Source organism: Hyperolius riggenbachi, chromosome 10 (assembly GCF_040937935.1).
Source record: "Hyperolius riggenbachi isolate aHypRig1 chromosome 10, aHypRig1.pri, whole genome shotgun sequence".
Lineage (NCBI taxonomy): Eukaryota > Metazoa > Chordata > Amphibia > Anura > Hyperoliidae > Hyperolius > Hyperolius riggenbachi.
The window spans coordinates 33385039-33400728 of NC_090655.1; the positions used below are offsets into that span (position 1 = coordinate 33385039).

Sequence of the window (15690 nt, forward strand, 5' to 3'; positions counted from 1 at the left end):
ACAAGTTATTTACCATGTCCTGTTTGTTCCTGCGGAGGGTGTCAATGCCCCGCAGCTGACAAAGATTTTCCAGGTCGGATACGGCCATGAGCTTGTAGTTCCCGGACATTTCCATGCCAAATAAAATAAAACTTTTGGGGAGGGGTACTGGCTACACAGTCTCTCTGTATATATAAAAAATATATTGCCTTCCAGCTACACCAACGAATTAGTTCGTTTCTCGATAGCGCTAGCGCTATCGCAGATACTTTCAGCACAACACAGGTCCCAACCGCTGCCTACCACTGTCACAGGAGCCCTTGTGGCTGACCGCACTTAGCCTTCTAAACGGTGCCAGCGCACAGATCGTGCGAACTCTGGTCGCAGTCAATGCGCAGGAACCGTTAAGAATTAGCCGCAGACAACTCAGAAGGGAGCCTGTGAGACACGGGTGATTACAACTCACACACTAGTTCATGGGATCTGCCACCACCTCTGTTTCCTGAGACAGAGGAACTCACTAACTGACTAGTCCTGCGAATAAAACGGTTAACACACGATATTCTGTCTAGCCAACAACAAACAAACAGTAGCGTATCTTCAGAGACCCGGGATCATTTCTGTGTGTGCTGATAAGCAGGGTAGCGAAACAGTGAATGACTTGGGAAAAGTCGTTTATTCACGCAATATAAATAATTAATATATACAGACAATTATGAAAATCAACAGTTATTGAAACAGTAATAGCCAGTATGAAAAATAAAAGAAGGGAGAAAAATACTTAGTTCCTGGAAAGATGTCCTTATTGTGGGAAGAATCATAAAGTCCTTGGTTTCAAAGTCCAGAGTTCAGAGTTCAGACCAGGTGGATGCCAGCATATCCTCAAGCTGGCATCTGATGAGTGCAAGATGGTTCAGTGTGGAGGACGATCTTCTCAGGCAGCTCATTCACTTTTAATGGAGATGAGCTCAGAGGCGGGCTTCCAGAGTCGGCCCCCTAGGCCGGACTATGGTAATCACACCTGGGCAGGGGCTTTTAGCAAACCCATAATCCTGACAGGTTCCCTAGGCCGACCTGCGCGGCCGGCACACAGATAATAATTACATATTCTCGATCCCCAGAACCTACCGATTAATATGATATCAAACTTGGGCATGTTTGCATGCCCGGTTACAAAACGGTGGAATTCCCAGCGTTCTGGTTAGGCTAGGGGCCCAAATTTAATATCAAAACACTCACAAGCTCCGGACCAGCAGAATGATATAACTTTCACATTTCTCCGATGTATGGTACTTCTAAAACATGCATAAAGATCATAACTCTATGTTTCCCTATCCTGGCTGAATGGTTCCGCTAAGTCTGCCCCCTGCTGGGATTAGCTTCCTTGGCTCTGAAAAGACTCCTGGTTTGTTAATTAACATCTCCATGAGATCAGCTAAGTGTCACCTGGTTCCCAGAGCCAAAAGGGAAATTGTGCCTTCCACAGGGAATATGTCCCAGCTAATTAACAGCTTCCCCCCAGGCTGTCACTGTAGCTTAGGAACAGCTGGGGAATCTGTCTTAGCTGAGGGATACTGTCTGAAGCGCAATCGATGCAGGAATCGAGTGCGATCGTTCTTTACTTCACGGGCGGTGCCAGGACGCCCCTGCGTCCCCGCAACCGTCCGTGACACCTACCTACATACAAGAAGATAATAAGGTCGTTGCTTCATTGTGGTCAGACCAAATTTGATCAGCTGGACAGTCACTGTTGTTCTATCATTGAGCTACCACAGCCCGGCGACCATATGGGCTTGAAAACCCCCTATCGCCACGGTGCGCACCAGTCCAGCACGGTCGTCACTACGCAAACAGCTGTTTGTGGTGCGTTACACAGTGCGTTTGGTGCGTCAGTGTGAAGCAGTACTCTAATTACACTCCCTGATTGATGTATACACATGCAAGATGTTTTAAAGCACTTTAGACCTGCAATTTAGCATTCAATGTGATTTCTGCCCTTAAAACGCTGCTTTGCGTCAAATCCAGATTTTTCCCCGGAACTTTTGGCGTCTATTCCACTCATCCATGCCCCCCTCCAGGTGTTAGACCCCTTGACACATCTTTTCCATCACTTTTGTGGCCAGCATAAGTGTTTCTATTTTTCAAAGTTCGCCTCCCCATTGAAGTCTATTGCGGTTCCCAAAAGTTCGCGCAAACCTAACCTTATGCTGAAGTTCGCAAACCCGGTTAGCGAACCGAAAATTGGAGGTTCGGGCCATCTCTAGTCATCAGGACAGTAATGCGCAGGTGCAGTAGTTCTACGCATGTGCAGTACCGTCCTGATGACGTCGGAGAGACCACGTGACGCGCCGTGGAGCGCAGAAGGAGCCAACCCGGAACCCGTCCTGGCGGGGTTGGCTGAGCCAGCGGAGAAGACCAGGCACCACCGGAGCTGCGGCGCGGGCACAGGACAGCTGCCATGGGCTGGAAGAAGTCCCAGGTAAGTGGATCTTTTTTTTTTTTTTTTTTTTTTTAGGTGCTTGGATGTATCCTTTAAAGTGAACCTAAAGCCAAACAAAAAAAATGAGATGAACTCACCTGGCGCTTCCCTCAGCCCCCTGCAGCCGATCGGTGCCCTCGCAGCTCCGCTCCGATGCCTCTGCACCCGCTGGCGAACACTTCCGGCTTGGCCGTCACCGGCCGACAGGCATGGGAACGCGAGTGATTGTTCGCGTTCCCAGCCTGTATATCGCCCCCTTTGCTGCTATTGCGACCAGCTGGCCGCAATAGCAGCATAAGGTGCGATATACAGGCTGGGAACGCGAACAATCACTCGCGTTCCCATGCCTGTCGGCCGGTGACGGCCAAACCGGAAGTGTTCGCCGGCGGGTGCAGAGGCATCGGAGCGGAGCTGCGAGGGCACCGATCGGCTGCAGGGGGCTGAGGGAAGCCCCAGGTGATTTAATCTCATTTTTTTTGTTTGGCTTTAGGTTCACTTTAAGCTGTGGAAATTTTGTTACGCAAGATGGAAGATTGGTGCCACTTCCTGTAATAATGTTTTCAATTCAAGTCAAAGTGTATGCATTTTGCAGCCAAACAAACCCGGGAAAATACCGATTGCGGTATTTTACAGACCCAAAAAAATGTACTGCACATAGCTACCAGAATTGAGGCTATTGTGTGTATTAGCTATTGCCACATTTTGTTGTATATTGCATCTGTATCGTGGACTGATATTTGTATTTCCAGTGGTATAGAAGGTGAAGTGCTATATATAAACCATTAGCCTCCTCATTAGCCTCCCTGGCGGTACACAGTTTCTGAGGCTGTGTCCGCGGGAGGGACTTTTTGAATTAAATTTGCTTTAGCCTTTGTAGCTAGCACTAGACTAGCTACCATTGTCCCCTAAGTCCCAAGCACCCTTCTGATCCCCCCGATCGCTATACGTTACCTAGCCGCGATCCTGCGAGAGCTGCAGCCTCCCCAATGAGCTTCAGTCGTCGCTATGTCGATGATCGGACATAACGTCTGACGTCATGCGCAATCCCGATCCTCCCCATAGTGAAGCCTGGAGCTGATTGTAGAGGCTGAGCCATCACGGGATCCGGGGAAGGGGAGTATGTATAACGGCAGCGATCGGGGGCAATCAAAAAAGAGCGGAGGGACTTGGGGGACGATGGTAGCTAGCGAAGTGCTACAAAGGCTAAAGCAAATTTAATTCAAAAAATCCCTCCTGAGGCAGAGAAATCCTCTGCAGCGGCTACCCCGAGTGTAGGTCGGGGTTACCGCCAGGAGGGTGAATAACAACCAGGATTGGTCGGAAATGGCAATTTCTGATTCCGATGGAATTGCGTATTCCGAGTATCATCTTTCTGATTACTGCGGAAAAAGGAATTTCAGAGTAAATCGGAATTTGCAATATCAGCTGAATGCTTTTTTTTTTTTTGTCAGTAAAGATAGTTGATTTTAACCTCCCTGGCGGTATGATTCCTTCCTGATTTTAGGGTCTAAAAGCGGTAAAAAATTTTCATGTGCTTTTATACCCTAAAATCAAGAAAAAATCATACCGCTAGAGAGCCTAGAGCAGCCCCCTGCACTTACTCATCTCCCTGGGATCCAGTGCTGTAGTTCTCCCTCCATCCTCTGGGTGGCCCTGTAACCCTATAGTGAGATTGCCGGCTGTCATCATGATGACAGTCGGTGACCTCACTAGGGGGATGCAGAGCCTCCGTGCACAGGAAGAGGAATGGCCACCAACGTCTGGATCTCCTGTGAGGTGAGTGCAAACACCCGCTGCGCGCAGTACTCTGCATGGACCTCCCGGCGACTACCACGAGTGTAGCTCGGGGTTACCGCTAAGGAGGTTAAAGAAATAAATAGTGTTTTGGAGAATCTGCTATATTTTGCAGATGTACGCTATTATGTGTAGTCTGTATTTCCGATTGGTAACCAGTACACTCCCGAATTCTTTGATCTGCCTCATACTTTCGAGTCTCGTGATTGGCCTAAAGTTTTCAAGTCTTGGTACTCAGTATTCCATGGAATTCTAATTTTCACGGTACAATACAGATTATCTGATTGGCGAAATAATTCCTCATCTTGTGATTGCCCTAAAAATTCTGTGTTGGTAATGTGGTATTCCACAGAATTGCGATTTCCAATCACTGATTACCGCCATGGAATGCCAATTTCTGATTGGAAACTTGGAAATCTTCCCTAGTAACAACAATTATGAGTAATATTAAACATTGTTGGAACCGCCCATAACAAGCAGTCCTTTCTTATTGTGCTGATGATCCATGCACACTCACCCGACACAAATCCTGAATCCATGGTAGGTAACCGTCATCGAGGTAGCCATGCGAGATTATCACTGTATTTTTCTTAGGGTCAAAATTGGTTCCACTGACAGCAGAGGAATCAGTGATATCAATGACCTGTGCAACAAAGAGATGGGAAAGGGAGAGAGAGGGAGAGAAGCAAAAATGGGTATATATACAGCTCATATACTGTACTGAAGGAGAAACAAGGTAGTGTGAAAGTCTACAGTAAGGCTACTTTCCCACCAAGATGTTGCGTTTTAGGGGACGTTATGGTCGCATAACGTGCCCCTAACGCAACGCATGGTGGTGTTGAAGTTGGAGGTCAGATTGAGCTGCGTTATGCGGCTCTCAAAGCAGCCAATCCAGGTTAGTGATAGAATGTCCGGATCTTTTTAAGAATTCGGATCATTTGAATCGGATCATTGGAAAGATCCGGATCTTTGAACCAAATCATTTGAATCATTTTACTAGGGAAGCAGACTGGGGGTGAAATGACTAGCAGTACAGGACTTTCCCTGCACTGTACATTCTGTATGTTCCTGTTTCTTCCAGACAGACATCCACTGTGAACCGAATCTTTCATTGTGATGATCCGGATGATTCGACTCACAAAAAAGATCCGGATCAAATGAACGATTCGTTCATGATCCGGGACAACACTACAGTCCTACCACAAGTCACCACAGTGCAGTGAATATTAATTAGCCATGTGGCTGGCAGCAGAGGAGGAGGGGAGACCTCCTCCTCCAACATTACTGAGCATGTGCAAACAGTCTAAGGGCTGGTTCAGACGGACGTTTGGAGGCGTCGCGTTCGTTGACGTTGCGTTCGTGATGCGTTCAGGCTTTCAGCAGCGTTCGCATTGCGTTCGGATGCGGTCGCGTTTTTTTCTTCCCCTAGAGGGACATTACCCGTCGCGGTTAACCGCCCCTGGAAGCAACATGTAGCTTCCAGGGGCTCTTTGAACGCCAGTGAAAATCGGGACCCGAACGCCGCGTTTGTGCAAACGCGCATAAAAGCTTGGTACAAACGCTCCCATTCACTTGAATGGGAGCGTTTAGCACCAAGCCCCGAACGCTGGCAGTAAACGCTGCACAAACGTCCGTCTGAACCAGCCCTAACGTGGCTTAGCCCAGTATAACGTACAGCATGCAGCACTTTGTTTAAACGTGCTGCATTACTATGTAACGCAAGGTGTGCACTGTGAACAGCCCATTGATTTTACAGTGCTGTGAATTAGGCTGCGTTACTGGCTGCTGTAACGTGGGACTTTAACGTCCCACTGTGAAACCAGCCTAAAGTGCTATTAACTTCCATCCTGCACATACTACCAAGGCCAAATTTATCAGTGATGAGCACAAATTTCGCATAGACATAAATTTGCATTGTAATTCGTGATTATAATGCAAAATTTTGGGTAAAAAACGTAATTAATTTAAACTGTAATCATTCGTAATTTTGCGTAAATTTTTGTGTGATTTTGTGCCCACTTTAGCGGTTCATAGCAAAACCCCCGATCATGCAATCATGCAGTTGCCACTAAAATTGCTACATATGTTCAGGAGAATAGTGGAAACAAGTAAAAAAAATTAAAATGCTAAGGAAAAATGGTTTCCAAGCTGTCAGTTTTCTGAGTTAAAAAAAAAAAAAAAATATTTGCATATTTAACCACCTAACACTGATAGATGTTGAGAAGGTGGCTCCCACAGGACCGCCAAACGTCAGGCGTCAAGCCCTGGAGGCGGAGATTAGCGGGGAACGTGCAGCCCTGCTCAGTAAGAAACCTGCCAGCCACGATCGCTGACTAAAAAAAAAAAATGGCCAAAACGGCTTGTACAGCGCTGCGATCTAGTGCAGCGCTGTACAGAAAAAGGGGAAACCGAGAGCCCAATATAGTGTAGTATGTACTGTACAATTGGATAAATGAAAGAGTACAAAGTATGTATACTCACAAAACAGGGTTACCTCCTAGGCAACCACTGTGTAGGCAGGTGGGGAGATTGTCCTGTCCCCACTCAGGATTAAGAAGTCGCTCTCTGTAGATAGGAGAAAAAGGGGTATTCCCCTCCACCGAGGGTGGATATTCAGTATTAAGTAGAGAATACAGAGGCGCCAACAGGATAAATTCAACATGATAAAAAGTTTAAAAGTGCTTAGGAGGCAGTGGTGGACTTACCTCCTACAAGCAGACACTAAAAGCTGTCTTATTCAAAAACAATATATAACTTTTATTGGCATACTCCAAACATGGGGAGGGGGGGGGGGGGGGTGCAACGCGTTTGGCTTAAACCCGCTTCCTCAGGCAATAAACATAAAGGAGCATACAACAGTGGTAGGTCCGGAAAATACCTGGTGCCTCTGTCTAGTGCAGCGCTGTACAGGGGACAGCTCTGTCACTGAGCTGTCCCCAGGAGAGGCTGATAAAGCGATCCCTCTCATAGGCTGATGCCTCTGAGAGGGGATCTTGCTGATTGGGTATCATGGAGGGAGGGAGGGGGAAGGCATACATTTAAACAAAAATAGAGATTTGTATAAAAAATAATTACTATTAAATTAATAAAAAAAACACATGGCAGCAGCAATCAGATGCCACCAACAGAAAGCTCTGTTGGTGGCAAGAAAAGGAGGGCAGATTCATTTGTCTGCTAAGTTGTAGGGCCGTGCAGCACACTGTTAAAGCTGCATTGTGCTGAATTGTACAAAATGGCCTGGTCACTAGGGTGGTGTAAGCCTGTGACCCTCAACTCGTTAAAGTCGATTTTCTCAAAAACTATAATGTCTTTTTGAAAAATTCTTTTTTTTTTTTACTTGTGACCACTATTCTCCTTAACAGGTGTAGCAATTGGTGACAATAGCATGTATTGTGGCTTTGCTATTCACTGCTAAAGTGGGCACAAAAAATATGCAAAGAATTACATGAAATTACGAATGATTCTATGAAATCGATTGAATTTACAAATTGGAATTATGTATAGGCATAACTGTGAAAATAATAACGCCAAATTTTGCGTAATCGTAATTACCTGATTACGATCATCACTAGAATGTATACTTTTTCTGCCCCTAGGTCAAGTGTGTTGGGGCTCCCCTTCCAAGTTCAGCAGTGTCCCTCCCCCCTTCCATGTGCATCCCCTCCTCCACATGTAACATACATGTACTGCCGCCCCTCTCTTTCATATACAGCTCTCATGAACATCAGCTTCCCTTTTCATTTGCTGCCTCCTCTGTCATATGTAGAAACCTCTATTTCATGTCCAGGTGCCCCTTTGGGCTGCAGGCACTCAAGGCCTGGGCCTTTGAGGCCTTTCCAGAAATCAGGCCCTGACTTTGACCCTGACTCACTATGACTTTTACACCCTAACCACTCTCTTCTTGCAGTCTCCATGGGGAGCCAGTTACACACATAATACCGGTGTTGCCTAGTGGTACTAATGTATTTATTGTGTGCCCCATGCTCAGCCCCTCTGTGAAGGTTTTGATGATTTTGTTTCATGCGGTAGTGTTAGCATTTACCTTTTTACTGGTTGGCTGTATATTTGTAAATATAGACGACTTATGTGGTTTTGTGTGCATTTCAGATTATATCACATTGTTTACATTGGTGAAGGGGTACCTAGTTACTTTATTACCCAATTCTCCTTCCTGCGTTTATAACCGTTTTGGCATTTCGGCAGTATCGCGATTGATAAAGGAATAACTTTCTTTTATCACTTATGCCATCAAAGTAATACATATTGTTGTTTTTTGTTGTTGGAGTATGTGTGTGTGTGTGCGTGCGCGTGTGCGAGCGTGCGTGCGTGTGTGTGTGTGTGCGTGTGTGTGGGGGGGTGGGGGGAGGGCAATCTAAGCTTTCCCGTGCGTGCGTGTGCGTGCGTGCGTGTGCGTGCGTGCGTGCGTGTGCGTGCGTGCGTGCGTGCGTGTGTGTGTATGTGTACGTGTGTGTGGTGGGGTGGGGGGGTGGGGGGGGGGCAATCTAAGCTTTCCTTGGGTAATATTTTTTCTAAAAATTGTTTCACTTTAAAGGCATTTTACAGGGGGAAAAGGGTAAATGCAGAAAATACACAATTTTTCATTTTTCACCTTCCCTAATTTGCACATGACAAGGGCCACTGTTATAAAACACTTCAAAATATAATATTTGGCTCGTCCCAGTTAAAATTATACCACACATGGCACATGCCATATTTTATCACTACTAGGGCATGTAGCGTACCATTATTGTCAGCCTGTGTGCCTGCACTGCAGTGATTCGATTGGATTGTTTGGGGACCCCACTGCTGTACAGATAAATTGCTAGGCAATAACATAGCGATGTATTCGTACAGCATTTGGCCCACGAACACCTGTAGACACCTATAATGTCTGCATTACACATGTCCACAAATCTTAAGGCCAAGTATCGGTGACACTAGGGGTTAGTTAGGTAGAGGTTAATACTTCATTACAGGTGGGGGAACACTTTAGCGTGACCCTGTTACTTTAATGAACTTCATTAAAAAAAAAATGAAACCTTTAAAAAAAAAAAAAGTTTAATGTATGATTCCTGCTATTTGTTGCAGTAGCAATCATTCATTTTTAAATGGGAGCACAATGCGTGCATGAGCGTTGACGACAATGGCACACGTGCACGAGCCCGCTGCAGTGATTTTCACGTATTCGAATGCCCAGGAGGGCTTTTTAGAGAATGTACAGGAGAGCTTTTTAGAATAGGAAATTCACATCCTGAAATCTTAAATTGTACCTAGATGGGGCCACAGCAATAAAATATACATACCTGGGGCTTCCTCCAGCCCCCTCCGGCCTGATCGATCCCACGCCGTCCTCTTCTGACTGCCCGTTCGCCCACAACTGGCCCTGGAAAATCCTCCAGTCGGCACATGCTCTCCTATATCACTCCTGTCACCAGGAGCATTCTGCACAGGCACAGAGTGCTCCCGGCAATGTGAACATGGCAGGACTTCCCAGGGCCATTTGCAGGTGAATGGACAGTCAGAAGAGGACGACGTGGGAGTGATCAGGCCGGAGGGGGCTAGAGGAAGCCCCAGGTATGTACAGTGCTGCCCATAATTATTCATTCATACCCGTAGCAAATTTTGACTTACTTTTATTTAACCAGCAAGTAATTTTTTTGATGGGAAATTACATAGGTGTCTCCCAAAAGACGATGTACAAGAGGCATTATTGTGGGGAAAAAAAACATTTCTCAGCTTTTATTTACATTTGAGCAAAAAGTGTCCAGTCCAAAATTATTCATACCCTTCACAAAAAACAGCTGTTTTAATCAACTCAGCAGGTGAAAAACAGCAGCTCTCTGCAGTTGGTTTGTGGACAATCATAGCTAAGACAAAGATGCTCAGTGAGGACCTGCGGCTGCGCGTTGTGGCTGCTCACAAGTCAGGAAAGGGCTACAAGGCCATTTTGTAAATGTTTTCAAGTTCCAGTGGCTACAGTGCAAAGTATTATAAAAATAAAATAAAAGATGTTCAGCACCGTGGAAAATCTCAGAGGATGTGGGATCACCACCAAGGCCATCCTGGTGAATCTGGGCTTTGCTGGTGGCAATGTCTCAAAGCAGACAATCCAACGGACACTGCACACTGCTGGGTTCTATGGATGCAGAGCAAGGAGGACGCCACTTCTCTCCAGATAAGGCACACAAAAGCTTGCTTGGCCTTTGCAAATGCTCATCTTGACAAAGAATACTTCTGGTCTTCTGTGCTATGGTCAGATGAAAAAAAATTGAATTGTTTGGTCACAACGATGTTTCCTTTATTTGGCGTAAAAAAGGAAAAGTCTTCATCCCAGAGAACACCATCCCCACTCTCAAACATGGTGGTGGGAACCTAATGCTTTGGGGATGTTTTTCAGCAAATGGCCCAGGGAACCTAATCACAGTAAACGGCTACGGCACCATGAAAAAAGAGCAACACATGAGGATTCTCAACATCAGGCAGTCTGCAGAGAAACTTGGCCTTGGGCACCAGTGGACATTTCAGCATGACAATGACCAGGCTTGGATTTACCTCTCACAGGAGCCTATAGGCACAGATGTTTTGACATTTTAGACTTCGCCCTCCATGAACCTACAAACCCCTGCTAAACTGCACCACAAGTGTTCTGGCTGTCTCAGTCACTTCTCTCTTAGTTTCGTTGCCCATCATAGGTAGCTACAGGTGCCCCAAAGTCTTAGGTAGCTAGAAGAACCTCAGTACTAAGTAGCTAGAGGTGCCCCTGACTGAAGGGAGCTCTCGTCAGTGAAATGCGAAGAATAGGGTGGGTAACCTCTCATTTACACTCTCATCAGGACTCTGCATAGTAAAGGAATGAAGGAGGCTCTCAGGGAGGGGAGTGAGCCGCCTTTCCATCATCATGCGCCCAGGGCCGGCCCTAGACTTTTTGCCGCCTGAGGCAAGATTCGAAAAAATCGCCCCCCCCCCCCAGCCGTGGGGTGGGGAGTGCCGAGCTGGAGGGATAGCTGGCAGAAAGGGGGTATTGGGCCTAGCGGCGGGGAGGGGGGTCGGACTCCCCCCCTCCCTCGCCTGGGTCCCCCGATCTGCGCTCCTCCTCCAGCGTAAAGTACCAGGCAGCCAGCGTGCATATCATTAAGAGGCAGCGGGCGGGGGAATCACTCACCTCTTCCGCGTTCCATCGTGCGCTCCACTGACGTCACTTCCTGCAAGGCCGTCCCATACAGTGGGCGGCGTTGCCGGAAGTGACGTCAGTGGAGCACGCGATGGAACGCGGAAGAGGTGAGTGATTCCCCCGCCCGTTGCCTCTTCGTCATATGCACGCTGGCTGCCTGGTACTTTACGCTGGAGGAGGAGCGCAGATCGGGGGACCCAGGCGAGGGAGGGGGGGGGTCCGACCACCCTCCCCGCCGCTAGGCCCAATACCCCCTTTCTGCCCGCTACCCCTCCAGCTCGGCGGGCGGCCCCAGCGTCCATGCAGAGGCGGGTGCCGCCCCCCCAGATTTGCCGCCTGAGGCAAATGTTTCACCCCGCCTCATGAGCGGGCCGGCCCTGCATGCGCCTGTAGGCACGTGCCTACAGTGGTTTATGGTAAATCCGTCTATGACAATTACCGAAAACACACAGCAAAAGTGTTTAAGAAATGGTTAGCAGACAACAACATTAAGGTTTGGAGTGGCTCAGCCAGAGTCCTGACTTAAATCAAATTGAGAATCTGTGGAGGGAGCTAAATATCAGAGTGATGGCAAGAAGACCCTCCAAACTGAAAGATTTGGAGCTCATTGCTAAAGATGAATGGGCAAAAATACCTGTGGAGACAAGCAAAAAGCTGGTCTGCAATTTTAGGAAGCGTTTGATTGCTGTAAAGGCTTCTTCTATTGATTATTGAGAAGGGTATGAATAATTTTGGACTGGACACTTTTTGCACAAATGTAAATAAAAGCTGAAAAATGATTTTTTTTTCTCACAATAATGTTTCTTGTACATCGTCTTAATATCTTTTGGGAGACACCTATGTCATTTCCCATCAAAAAAATACTTACTGGTTGAATAAAAGTCAAAATTTGTCAGGAGTATGAATAATTATGGGCAGCACTGTATATTTTATTGCAGTGGCCCCATCTCAGGTTCCTTTTAAGTCCATATGGGCAGATAATCAGAAAGAGAGCAGTAGTCAACAGTCTAAAGGCCCATACACACATCAGACCATAGTCTTTGGAAAATGAAAGATCACAGACCAATCTTACCACCCTTCCATGTAGTATGAGAGCCATACTTACACAGTCTATTCTATGGAGCTGAACTCCCCATCAGATTAAAAATCTTTGCAAGATGCTGCACACAAAGATGCTGTAGACTTTCAAAAGATCAGTATCTGCAAAAGATCTGTTCCTGCAAAATGCATTCATAGTCTATGATATCTGCAGATCATCATACACACCTTGTTTAACAGACATTCATCTGCAGATCAGATCCACCAGGAGGGATTTTCAGATCTGCAGATGATTGTCTGATCTGCAGATGAATGTCAGTTAAACAAGGTGTGTATGATGATCTGCAGATCTCATAGACTATGAATGCAATTTGCAGGAACGGTTCTTTGGCAGGAACAGATCTTTTGCAGATACTGATCTTTTGTGTCTGTACAGCATCTGTGTGTGCAGCATCTTGCAAGATTTCTGTCTGATGGGGAGTTCAGCTCCATAGAATAGACTGTGTAGAGTATGGCTCTCATACTACATGGAAGGGGGTAAGATTGGTCTGTGATCTTTCATTTTCCAAAGACTATAGTCTGATGTGTGTATGTGGCCTTACACTCTTAAATATCTACATCATGAGTAGAGAGGGACAGAGAGGGGTGTTGCAAAATAAGGTGGCATCTACGGAACAGGCAAAAATGGCGCATATCGCCAACAGTATAAAAAGGGCGCAGGAGTAATTAATATAAAACGATATTTATCGTTTTATATCTTTATAAACTTTAGGCAGCAGGGGTCGGGGGAGAGGCAGCAGGACAGGCAGCGGGGTGCAGGGAGTAGGATTAGGCGGAGGATGTGTGCCGAGGGAAACATTACCGTGTCCCGGCCAGCGATCGCTCCTTCACTTCTGTTAGTTTTCAGGAGTCCTCATCCAGCCAATCACCATGCGGCTTCAGTTTCCGCATGCTGATTGGCTGGATGAGGACTCCTGCAAGCTAACTATCAAGTGAAGGAGCGATCGCCGGCCGGGACACGGTAATGTATACTAATGCTACCTAATCCTCCCTCCACCTAATCCTACTCCCTCCACCCCACTACCTGGTGTCCCGCTGCCTCTCTCCCCACCCCCCTCCCCCCCGACCACCGCTGCCTCACTAGCCCCCCTGCAAATGGCGCACCGTTCTGCTTATAAATGTCTTATAAAACATTATTTACCGTTTTAAAGAGAATCTGTATTGATAAAATCGCACAAAAGTAAACAAACCAGTGCGTTAGGGGACATCTCCTATTACCCTCTGTCACAATTTCGCCACTCCCCGCCGCATTAAAAGTGGTTAAAAACAGTTTTAAAAAGTTTATTTATAAACAAACAAAATGGCCACCAAAACAGGAAGTAGGTTGATGTACAGTATGTCCACATATAGAAAATACATTCATACACAAGCAGGCTGTATACAGCCTTCCTTTTGAATCTCAAGAGATCATTTGTGTGTTTCTTTCCCCCTGCAGCTATCTTCCACTGAAGTGTCAGGCTGTTTGTTCCTGCAGAGTGCAGACAGCTCTGCCTGTATGTAATTCCTCAGTATGTGAAAGCCCAGCCAGCTCAGAGGAGAATTTATCGAGCTTGTAAAAGATAATAGAGCAGAGAGAAGCTGCACTAATCTAAATAACATACAGCAGTGTGCAGAGAGGGGCCTGGAGGGGGGAGATACATCACAGAACCACAACACTGAAGAACTTGGCAGCCTTCCAGACACAGGCTGACAAGTCTGACAAGAGAGAGATAAGTTGATTTATTACAGAGATGGTGATAGTAGAACGTGCTGCAGTAAGCCAGAACACATTAGAATAGCTTTTGGAACTTGTAGGATGATAAAAAAACAGGATGCAATTTTTGTTACGGAGTCTCTTTAATGTATTTACATTAAAACGGTAAATATCGTTTTATAATCGGCAGAACGGTGCGCCATTAGTCACTCTGCGCCATTTTTAACTGTATACGGCATCTAGGTTTGGAAACCAGCGGTTGCTAACTACATGGGGCAGAGAAAAAGTTGGAATGAATGAAATTACCCTGCATTCTTAAGGGAGCCCTGTGTCTGCAACCAAACTCCGTTAGCTTCTAGTTTTAAAGGGGGATCGATTTTGAAATCAACCTAATTCTTGTGGGAGTGATGAAAAAAATGTCCATTTGGCAGACAGTAGTTAGTAGAATGCTTGGCTCTTAGGACCTAAACGGCTATACAAGTAATGGTTGCAGTGTCATTTCAGATAGTCAACAAAATATTTATAATTAGGAGTTGATGCATATTTTACACAGCTTCAAAACAGACCAACCAAATTGAACCTGTAATAGTTGAACGGTGTTTTTCTAAGCTGCATACATTTACATAAATTTGATTTTAAATTTGCATCAGTTCAGCAACATTAGCATCTCAATGACCATTCCTAAATGTAATATATGAACTACTATTTTTGAACTATAAGACGCTCTGGACTATAAGACGCACGTAGGTTTATGAGGCAAAAACCAGGGGAAAAAATATACTAAACCTGGTGCGTCCATGGGCCAGGAGCGTCTTGTAGATGTTCTCCGCTAATTATTGTCCCCCCCTTGTACCTCTTGTGTCCTCCTGTGTCCCCTTCTTCTCCCCATGTGCTGATCATTAGCAGAAGCCGGCACTAGGGGAGCAGTGAGGGAGGGGAGAGGTCTCTGATCGCCTGAGGGTGCGGGGGGGGGGGGGGGAGGAGCAGAGAAAAATACAGGGAGTCTCAGACATCATGGCAGGTTGTTTCGACAGGCATTCTTAAAGAGAAACTCCGACCAATAATTTAACTTTATCCCAATCAGTAGCTGATACCCCCTTTTACATGACAAATCTATTCATTTTCACAAACGGATCATCAGGGGGGTCTGTATGACTGATATTGTGGTGAAACCCCTCCCACAAGAAGCTCTGAGACCGCGGTACTCTGGGCAAACTGCCACAATGTAACAATGTTTACAGACAGGAAATAGCTGCTTACAGCTGTCTGTAACAGCCAGAACAGCTAGAAGCAGTTACATAACCTGCCCACAGTAACAATGTTACCATGTAATACATGTCAGAATGTGAATCAGGGAGAGGAAAGATTTTACAATGAGAAAACACTGACTAAATCATTTATACATAATTATTGTAAAAATGAAGCACTTTTTTTATTACATTATTTTCACTGGAGTTCCTCTTTAAATCAGGGACT

The 15690-nt window shown here is 46.0% G+C and overlaps 1 protein-coding gene across 1 annotated transcript in view; it reads right to left on the reverse strand.

The window, feature by feature from the left end:
- The window catches only part of LOC137536635 (pancreatic lipase-related protein 2-like), a 118765-nt gene that overhangs the window by 79333 nt on the left and 23742 nt on the right, over positions 1-15690 (reverse strand). The window contains exon 4 of the mRNA XM_068258885.1: positions 4770-4895. Within this exon, the coding sequence (XP_068114986.1) occupies positions 4770-4895 (126 nt within the window). The remainder of the gene's footprint in view (positions 1-4769; positions 4896-15690) is intronic.